Source organism: Cyclopterus lumpus, chromosome 1 (assembly GCF_009769545.1).
Source record: "Cyclopterus lumpus isolate fCycLum1 chromosome 1, fCycLum1.pri, whole genome shotgun sequence".
NCBI lineage: Eukaryota > Metazoa > Chordata > Actinopteri > Perciformes > Cyclopteridae > Cyclopterus > Cyclopterus lumpus.
This window is the reverse complement of record NC_046966.1, coordinates 9287376-9297744: the sequence shown is the minus strand read 5'-3', so window position 1 is coordinate 9297744 and position 10369 is coordinate 9287376. Positions and strand designations below refer to the sequence as shown.

General features: G+C 45.7%; 1 protein-coding gene across 2 annotated transcripts in view; it reads left to right on the top strand.

The window, feature by feature from the left end:
* The window catches only part of mxi1 (max interactor 1, dimerization protein), a 28759-nt gene extending 18946 nt beyond the window's left edge, over positions 1-9813 (top strand). Inside the window, exons 4-6 of one of the 2 annotated variants that reach the window (XM_034534892.1) lie at positions 3749-3863; positions 5123-5321; positions 5843-9813. In XM_034534892.1, coding sequence (XP_034390783.1) covers positions 3749-3863; positions 5123-5321; positions 5843-6006 — 478 coding nt within the window. In that variant the 3' untranslated portion in view covers positions 6007-9813. The remainder of the gene's footprint in view (positions 1-3748; positions 3864-5122; positions 5322-5842) is intronic. The other variant, XM_034534899.1, reaches the window with a different exon arrangement.
* The last annotated feature ends 556 nt before the right edge of the window (positions 9814-10369 follow it).

Below are 10369 nucleotides of genomic sequence, written 5' to 3'. Positions count from 1 at the left end.
GTCCACAGAAGCTCCCGGCCTCACTCCCAGAGAGAGAGCGTGTTTTTTCAAAAGCAGCTGTTTGCTAAGGTATATATCCACAAGGCAGCAAAACACAAACAAATGAAACATGCTATTATTTTCAACAGGAATCTCCTACAGATGAATAGCAGGTAAAAATAAGGCTTTTCTGCCCGTGCTGTCTTATTGTCAGCGAGGGATTTGATATCCCTGCTGTGCGTGACAGTTTGGAGCACAGGTCCCGGTAGCAACTGGCCACGTGTTATGTAATCCGCCACAGTGCTCTGCATTAGGGAGATTTTAATATATGTTCTATTGATGTACTCCTTTGACATGTTGTTGATCTTTCCACTCTGTCTGCTGGAGGGTTCCTGTCATTCATTGAGGTTATGGCTTTTGAGATAGATGTTTGTTGTTTGGCCTTTTTTTGAAGATGGTACTTTAAAAAAAATATATATTTATATATATATATATATATATGTATATATAAATACACATATAATATATATATATACATAATATAAATATATATATATATATATATATATATATATATATATATATAAATATAAATATATTTTAGCATCTTACTTTTAAAACGGAGCAAAACATTGTGAACCAAATGTATAGCACCAGGCCTGCTTTTAGCTCTGAAAGACGCTCTAGCTAGAGAGCTCTTCCCTCTGGAAAGCAGCCTATCTAACCCGTGATGAAAGCGATGCCACATTGATAGAAACCTACTGGCGCAGCCTGTCGTCCTGTGATGTCACGTCCTTTAACCAAGGATGCTTCACCCTTCAAGCTTTAGCAGCTGAGGACATGGAGTGATGGGACTGCACAGTAAATCCACTGCTGTTTATGTAACTAGCACCAGTCTTTTCCAAGAACTCAGGGAATCAGTAAGCCCTGTGGCTTGTTGCGTTGTGTTACTTGGCTACGAGAGGGCAGAGGCACGCAGGTAGGCAGGCCGCCACTCATATCGTAAGCTGCAAATGGCTTACGCCCTTTGGCTGTGGGTCTGCATGATAAACAAGCCTTTTGAGGGAGTGGAGACATGTCTTGGGGGCATCACCAGTAGCGAGTAGCTTATGACCTTTCACCTTTTAGCGAGACAGTTAGAGATAGCGCTGGTGGTGCAGATAAACCAGTCTCTTCCATTATCTTTAGTTGCCTGTGTCGTTTCTCCAAGGAGTTCTGAAATGCTTGTTTAACCAGTTTTAATTTACCGGGCAGCTTAATGTGTAGTACTCACGCTCTCTCACCTCCATCACCACCTCTTGTACATTGTGTTGTTGTTGTTTCCCCCTTCAGTTATCAGAGTGCTCCACAGCAGAGTACATCATGCACCCAGAGATTAGGACAAATGTCACGCTGACATCTGTCGACCAAGAAGAGGCCCTGTGAGGCCGCTGCCAACCCTGCAGCATGTGCTGCTATGTGAGGAGATCACGGTGTACAGAAAGGAGCTGAACTCTCAAAGTGCTGACAGAGGTGCCGGCGTGGCAGACTCCCCCTTGGCATCACATGGGTGTGAAAGGGTGTTTATGTTTCAATGCTGACTCGGCACAAAGTGCCGATTCAGCAGCCCGACAAGGAACACTCCTCACGACGCACTCTCTAATAGAAGTCTTAGCGCTGAGAAGCATAATGGGATGTTTCGCCCGGGATAGATATGCGGTGACACTGCTGTGCATGTGCGGTCAGCGTACCCTCCTCTCCCCCCCCCCTCCTCACTTCCTCCCTACATTCATCATGTCAGCTTGGGTCAGGGAGAGTGGAGGGTGGAGGAAGGACAGGAGTGGTAGTAAGTAGGGGTTATCTGAGGTCGTCTGCCGAGATGGCTGTTTTTAATCTTCGATGGGAGTGGATGAGAAGATGGTGGCCTCCCGCGTCTGGCGTTTGCAAACATGGCGCCTGTAGACCTTACACGGCCGTGCAAGACCAGTGTGTCCTGCTCTGCCCTCGCAGCCTTCGTTCTTTATCAGGCACCACACGCCCCCCTGCGTGTGGAAAAATGTTTGGATTTGTGACTAAGGAAAAAGGGAGAGCGCGTACAATATGTCCTGACAGTATTCATATGCACGAGTGGTACGCACGTTTAAGGATTAAAAATGGGTACGTTCATGAGCAAGTATGCATTTGTTCTTGCGTGTAAAGTGAAATTACATTTGTGTCAGCTCTTCAGCTGCACAATAAATAATGTATTGGCCTATCAGCAATGCTGCAACGCTCCCCCGTACATGGCCTACTTAATTTGTAAATGGTTATACAGCAATCGTGGCAAATTACAGATAAAATGCCTTGTTTTAGATCATCAAGTAATAATCATAATTACAGTGTTGAACAAAATGGTAAAAATTGGAATTACTGAGATAGATATTCTGCCTCGTTGTCCTCTCTCTGGCCTCTCCTCGACATCTCCCAGGTGGAGCTGCGTATAGCGTAAGAGTAGGAAGTGATTAATTGCCAGTTTGAATATGCACATAAGTGCATAAGTGCATAAGTGTGTGCGTGTGTGTTTGTGTGTGTGTTCAGATGAGACAAACGCAGATAGACGTTTTAACGGGTAAAGAGCAAAGGTGGACTCTGCTCTCTCCTGTTACACAGACAGATGACCTGAGCCGGACCGATCATCATTACAAACTCCCCTGTGTGTGCGTGTGTGTGCGTGTGTGTGCACGCGCACGTGCGTGTGTGTGTGTGTGTGTGTGCACACGCGTGTGTGTGTGTGTGTGTTTGTGTTTGTGTCCTCTGACTTTACTGCTTTACTCACACATGCTCTACCGGTGTAAAGGTTGCTCTCCTCTCGTGTTCTTATCAACTCTGAGAACCTCCCCTTCTCAAACACCCACACGTGCACTCCATCCAGTGCTCACATGTCTCCACCAGTCTTAAAGCAGTAGAGCAGAGAGAAGGTTTACGGTGTAATCAGTGCAGTGGATTCGTGCTGTGCTACCCTGGCCTTGTCTCCTTTGGGCTCCCCCAGACATTGTTCCTGAGGTCCTGGGTGGCTCCAATCCATCTTAATGTCTCTCCACTTTTCCCTTCTGGCTAGCTAAAAGGGCAGCTCCTGCTAATGGAGCGCTGATTGCGTTATAACCACAATTATCGCCTTTTACCTCTCAACTCTGAGCCATTAGCAGGATAGATAGTAGCCCTGGCCTGTCTGCATCACGGAGTAAAGGACTGTCAGGATGATGGAGCGTACAAGCCGAGCGGGGTCCAGGAAATGCCATTACACCTTTCCTTGCTGCGCCCCCCATCCCCCACACACTCTCTCAGCGAAAACTTGTTTGTAATGTAGACGAGAAGGGTAACTAAAGCCGGGCGCAAGAAATACCAGCAGAGGATAATGTATTGTCCCGAGGCTTTTACACGAGCCGTGAATTATAGCAACCTGCTGTGTTGTGTGAACTATAAGCTGTGGTTTTACACAACATGAGGCGGGTCGGCAGCTGCTGCATTGTCCCAAAGTAAGACTACAATGTGTCTTAATGAGCACGCATCACAAGGTTGTAATTAAGGTGCTCTATCCTTTAAAGGGGAGGGCTTTACAGTGTTGAGGGTGAACTTTCCCTTTAATGAACCCTGTGTCCTTGACACTTTGTTCCAATTCCTAGGTGCTGTTGAGCAAGACAATTTACTACCAGCATGATCTACATTTAGCATTTTACTGCCCTGCCCTTCAGCACATTGTCATGTGTCTAATCGTTCTGTTTCTCTTTCTGTTTCTCTCTTCCCTGTGCAGACGAGCTCACCTGCGGCTGTGTCTGGAGAGGTTGAAGTCCCTCATACCTCTGGGACCCGACTGCAACCGCCACACCACCCTGGGCCTGCTCAACAAAGCCAAATCACACATAAAGGTAAAGCACGGCGAGCTCGCACAGAGCTAAAGACGCATGAATGTGAACCACGATGGCGAGAGAAGATAGTTAAGCAAGCGAAGACCAGCGTTGACATCCGAAATGTCTTTGACCCCCAAGACACGAGGTCACACCAATGCGGTGGTGACGCACACGTCAAGTATTCTGCAACAAAGATGAGACCCAGATAACAATGTATTGCTCAAATGACCAATTAACAGTTATGTTGATACAAATGCGCTACCATAAAAAAACAATAAATCCCTACTTGGATCATATCTGTTCAGACCTTTGCTGCCAGATTCAACTCTTAATAAGTAATTCATTTGTGTTGCTGCGGAGGCAGGGATGCAATGCCACGCACAGTTTTTAAAGGAGTGCATTTTTTTATACCAATTTTCCTTTTATAGCTTTTATGTAATAGATTTCCATACATACATCCAATGAAGGGAAGAAGTAGAGCACATCCGTGAATAATAAAGAGGCTGTTGATGTGTGAATATCACATCATTTCCCTCAGCGTAAAGAAATTGGCTCGTGCAAACAAACTTCAGGCAAATGGTAACCTGTGTTCAGCTGATCACGTTCTGCTTCCTGCTTCCTCCTCCACTTAAACAACGGGCGTGAGAGTGAGCTTTATGCACGGGAAACGCCTGCCGTAGCGTGTGCTCATGTAACCGAGACAGGGAGCATAAAGCCGGTATTGTTGTCGTGAAGCCCCCCTCCTCCCCCTCACACCCACACCACTGCCGTCACCACTGAGCACTCCTGCTGCTGTCTCTCCGTCTCTTATTGATGGCCTATTGTTTTGGTGCGCCGCCGCTCGTCACTGTCGGCGAACGTGACGAAAGTATCGGCCCCTGACACGGCCCTCGCTCAAACAGAGGCGACACGGTGTAAACCAGGCCGGTGAGGGAAATTACTGTACGGGTATCGGAGCTGGAGGGAGGAAAGTCCAAAGCAACCAAATGATTCAGTGGATGAATTCTCAAACAGACGCTGGTTGTTCTTTGTATTCCTGACAGCCTTTTGATATTAACTAATTTCCTGAGAGACAAACAACATCGATCTCCTCCAGCTTTCCTTCTCTCACTCTTATCAACTTACCGATCTGCAGCCACCTACTTTTCTCGTGTCTCACCTTGTTTGCCGACGCCATTTGTATCTGGCCAAAGCCCCTCCTCTTACGCACCTAATCTGCACATTCTCGTCCCAGGTTTCCATGTCGTTTACCATTTCTCTGTCTCCCCCTTGACCAGAAACTTGAAGAGGCAGACAGGAAGAGCCTGTACCAGCTGGAGTCTCTGGAGCGGGAGCAGAGGCACCTCCACCGCCAGCTGGAGCTGCTGAGGGGAGGCAGCGGCGCTGCGGCCCAGAGCAGCCCAGGGGAGGGAGAGAGGATACGCGTGGACAGTGTGGACTCCACCCTCTGCTCCGACCGCTCCGACTCTGACCAAGGTGAGTGGGGCTGCAGTCTCCACACTGGTTTTTAATTTAGCGCCAACAAGGCCACCAAACCCTCCACCTGCTCCGGGACTAATTTGACCTCCATTGAGGTTTTTACCCTCCGAGCCCCTCTGGGACTGACTGTGAGGGGAGGGGGTGCTGAAAGCAATCAACACACGATTTCTGGAAAAACAGGATTAACATGCAAATGCTCCCTGAAAGGTTTTTAAGTAAACTGGGGTTAGCAAAGAACATGACCGACCTGGTTCAGTCAAGTGAAACTGAATGTTTATTGGATACATATTTATTGACAGAGACTACTAATAGTATTTTAAAGTGTTTGACTATAGATAACACGCTGTGTAGCATCGTGGGTTTTGGTCTCTTCGTGGTATTTCGTTGACCCTAACAAGAAAATAGAATATCGTCAGTCGAATCCTTGAAGCAACCCCATTTTCCTGGCATTGATGTACTTACTGTCCACTAAAGACCTCTTCTTCTCTCTCCGTTCATCTCTCCATCCCCGGCTGCAGAGGAGATCGAGGTGGACGTGGAAAGCACGGAGTTCTCCCATGGAGAGCTGGACAGTGTGAGCACAGCCAGCACCAGCGACCTGGACGACCACAGCAGCCTGCAGAGCATGGGCAGCGACGAGGGCTACTCCTCCTGCAGTGTCAAACTTGCCTTCTCCTCCTAAAGCCCCGCACCACTACCGCCACCACCACCTCCCTGCCAAACTTCGCCTGCCCCTCCTCTCCGCCATGCCTACGCACACACACACACACACACACAGTCACCTCTGACGATAACGGCTCCCTGCAGCTCCTCGCCTTGAGTTCCCCTCCTCCTGCGCTGCTGAACCCACTGTTAGATGAGCTCCACCGAGAGCTTCCCTTCACTACCCGACCAACACCGACAGCAGGGACCCAAACGGTGACTGCCGATTGATCTTTTTCATCTTCTTTTAAAGGGAGATCAGAGACTCGGTGGATATGGGGGGGGGAAAAAACAACAACAAAAAAACACATCATCTTGATTTTAAAACCCCACGCAATTGAAATGATACATTTTCCCTTCACAAATGCACTTAAATTAATATGATATTGAAATTTCGGTTCTCTTTCCTGTGGTGTGTGTGTGTGTGTGTGTGTGTGTGTATGAGTGTGAGGAGCTCATTCTGTGTCACCCTTTTCAACTCTCTGGTGTTGGGTCTGGATGAACGAGAGCACATCTAATCTGGACTATAATCAACACAGCTTGGCCCTGATAGACGTCCCCGAGCCCTGGATTTAACCCCCGTCTTATTGTTTTTTCATTAGCTCTGCTCGACGCTCATAATGGTGCTATTGTGAAACAGACCACGGGGGAGGCAGATCCACCACCACTAAGCTTCTAAAGCAACACAAAGTGTGTCTGCACCGATTGTTTCCAACCGAGCATGGAGGAAAACGACCAAAACAAAATGAGAACAACAACAACAACAACATTCCTGTCGAATGTGGGCGCTCAGTACATTTTCAATGAGTAGAAATTGTAACTTGTGTGTTTTGGTTTTGGTTTCTCTCCCTTCGACAAGCAGCTCCGACAAGCTGTCCTGCACTTTCGAGCTGTCCATAGAAATGGCACAAACCAAGAAAAATAACAGCAGCAACAATGAAAACGTCCAAACAACAACAAACTTTGGAATAGATGTCCATCCTCTTTCCAGCAGTAACAAGCAATAACACTTGAAGTCATTTTTGTCTCTTTAGTTTGAACATAATTCCATTTGTTGTGACCGTCCAAAAAGCAGATTTCTTTTTTGTTTTGTACATACAAATAGTTTAATGAATTAAACCTTATAAAGGAGTAAAAAAAAAAAAAAACAAGTTAGAGCTCATGGATAGAACTATTGCCTCTGTTGGTGTTTGACCTGTGTTTATTGTGCATTCAAAATTCTATTTTTGAAAAGATTTTAATCCTCTTCAGAGTGGCAGTAGATGGGGAATGGACACTATTAGTTTGTTCAGTTTGCAGGTGGAAACTTTTAGAAGTTACTAATCCTGTTGCTGCCCTGAGAAGGAAAAGAAAAGTTACTCTTTAAGGTGATTTTTAAAAAAAATACCCTGATACAGCAACTTCCCATCCAGTTGCGGAAAAATCAACCCAGTTTGACTTCTGATGGGGAATGCCGAGTTTGTGTGGCACTCTTTTTTATTTATTTGACTTTTTTCTCTCTTGTTTATAATATCCATGAACTGGGGGGGGGGGGGGGGGGGCTGTGTATGGCATTCCACTGTTGGTCAGGTGATCTGTGGAGGAACGTGTGGGGAGAAGAAAACGGGTTGCATGATGTCAATGTTCACCATCCCAACTCCACTGGCATTAAGAATGGCACTTCAGCCACAGCTCTCTGTATTGTTTGTTTTCCACTGTCTTTCCCTCTCATGGATCTCATAAGAATCCTTTTGTATGTGAAAGAAGAAAAGAAAAAAAAATCACCTCCCCTTTTTAAATATTTATTTCTCAATCCCTCAAAGAACACAAGCAATGGGGAAAAATAAGTTAACTTATTTTGGTTCTGTCTTATTTTACTCCTTTTTGATGCGTATATATATATATTCCTCATTCCTTATTTTAAGAATTGTATATTTTATGGCTTTTTGTCAATTGTTTTGGGCGGGGCGGGGCGGGTGGGATAAGAAATGTAGCCATTTAGTTTTCTTGTTTTTCTGATGTTTTATTCAATGGACACTTGAAATGTAATTGGCCCCTAAGCTGCTCCTAGTGCTGAGCCTCGCCTGTTGAGTGTCGCCAGCCTTGTCCGGAGCTGACTACACCCGACTACACCTGGCCATGCCTGTTACCAGAAATGCAGACCTAAAGCAACCGGATCAACAAAATGGCTTCCATACCCAGCCTTCTGATAAGAAGGGGGAGCATTCGCCATCTTGTTGGTATTTTATCCTGCTAGGTTGTGTTTGGGTCTGTCCTGGAAGGGGGTCATCTCTGCACAAGACGTATTGATGGCCAAGACTTTACTGGCAAATACTGAGCCAGCTACTACACAATTAAAGGGGTCTAAAACTCCACTTTCCTCTGTGCGGGGGATTGTAGTCTCTATTAGACTTGTGTTTTAGTTGACAAAACGTGTCTTACATATACAATTCAATGTCTCCGACTGAGGATTTAAAGATAAAAATAAACAACAAAAAAAAGAACAAATCCTTTGGTTTCTCTAAAGGACATCTTTAAGGTGTAGAGTTTGACATGTAAGCTCCTTGCGAAGCTATGTTGAGGTTGTTGACTTGGCACTGAATCATAAAGTCACCGCTTCTGGTGCTTATTTAAAAAAAAGATAGCCAAAACCACCTCAGAACACCTCAGTGTCCTCTCTCTCTTTCTCTCTCTCTCTCTCTCTCTCTCTCTCTCTCTCTCTTGATCACTCTCTCTCTCTGTATCTCTCTCTCTCTCTCTGTGAGGGACAGTTTACATGTATTCTTGCCCTGTTTAAGTTATTAACCTTCAACTCTTTGTTTTTTGTTTTCGTCTTCATATGTTGGTTTTATGAACCCTCCCCTACTGACAGGAAAACAAAAGGTCCCGTGTTTGACGACACATTAATTCCACTCCTTTTGCGGACCAGATGGCATCCTCGTGGTGTTTTAACCTGCTCAGAGTACAATATATTTTTACTGCATTGGGACGATAATGATGTGTGTTGGGTGTTGTTGTGTATCACTGAAATGTGTGAAAACTGTCTGGCACTCATTGTGTTGTCTCATGCGGCACACTAATCTGATCTTGTATTCCCAGATGGGATGAATCCAACAATAAGAACTGATTTTACTGAAGCCAGGTCTGTCCTCTCTCATGTGAGTGTACAGTGTGTGAGTGTGTGAGTGTGTGAGTGTGTGAGTGTGTGCTCAATGTTCTTACCAAGGCTGAGCTTTAGAGAGGCGCCTGGTCCATGACTAGTCTGCACTGGTCTCAGTTGGGCTGATTCCCACCTGCTACTCAGTAAACATCTGACTGCTGGACAGTAGTTGTCATGAAAAGACAAATATGTATCCGGCGTCCGGTACAATCACTGAGAGCGAAGGCTCCGTCACAAAAATGTGCAGCTATGATTTTGCACTGAAAGCTAACTTGAGCTCAACTGTCAGTTGAGTGCCGATTGGTCCTGGATCAGCCCCTGTTAGCTGGGGTGTCTGACACTGCTGAAGATTTGCATATTGCAAGATATAGCATATCTTCACAAAGCTGCGTCTTTGCCTCCGTGTTTTGGGTTGCAGTGTCTTTTGTAGGCCACACTTTATTCTGGCCGACGGCGTTGAGCTAACGGGTCCACGAGGTCAAGCGAGTCGTCCTGTTGTCCTGAACCTGTGGCCATCCTTTGTAAAACATGCAGTCTGACGATGACGACGATGACGATGATGATGATGATGATGATGATAATGATGATTCTAGCCGTGTAAGTTGAGAATGCAATACTTCAAATAAAAACACCAAGATTTTCAAACCTGAATGACTCAACCGGCCTCTTCGTACCATGCAGTGTGTTCATGCCCAACATGCTGTGAAGCAACGATTCATGCTGCAACAACATTTTTTTAATGTGGTTTCTGCCTTTTTTCACGTCTTTGTGCTGGCGACGGCTGTCCGTCCGGTCCATTCCTGTGGACGCAATACCTCCGAAGCACCTGGAGCAAAATTCTTAATGTCCACTCTGACTCGAGGATGAACTGATTAAAATTCAGTGGACAAAGGTGTCTGTGGCCACGACTCAATAATTCATAAGCTAATTATGACAACTTCACATAAATGTCGAAGAGGAGGATGAAATGATGAACATTTTCATGACATTTTGGACAGACATGGACGTAAACTGCAAGGTTCATGGTGAGCGGAGGCACACGACTACGAGGTGGTGATTGTACTTTATATTAGCTGCCTTCTATCATCCAAATGGTTTTCACTGACCACATTATAAAATGGTGGTTCCCAACATTGAGCTCAGGACCGCTTCAATGCATTGCGAGATGATTCAGAGAAAGTAAAACAAAAATCATATTCATGCT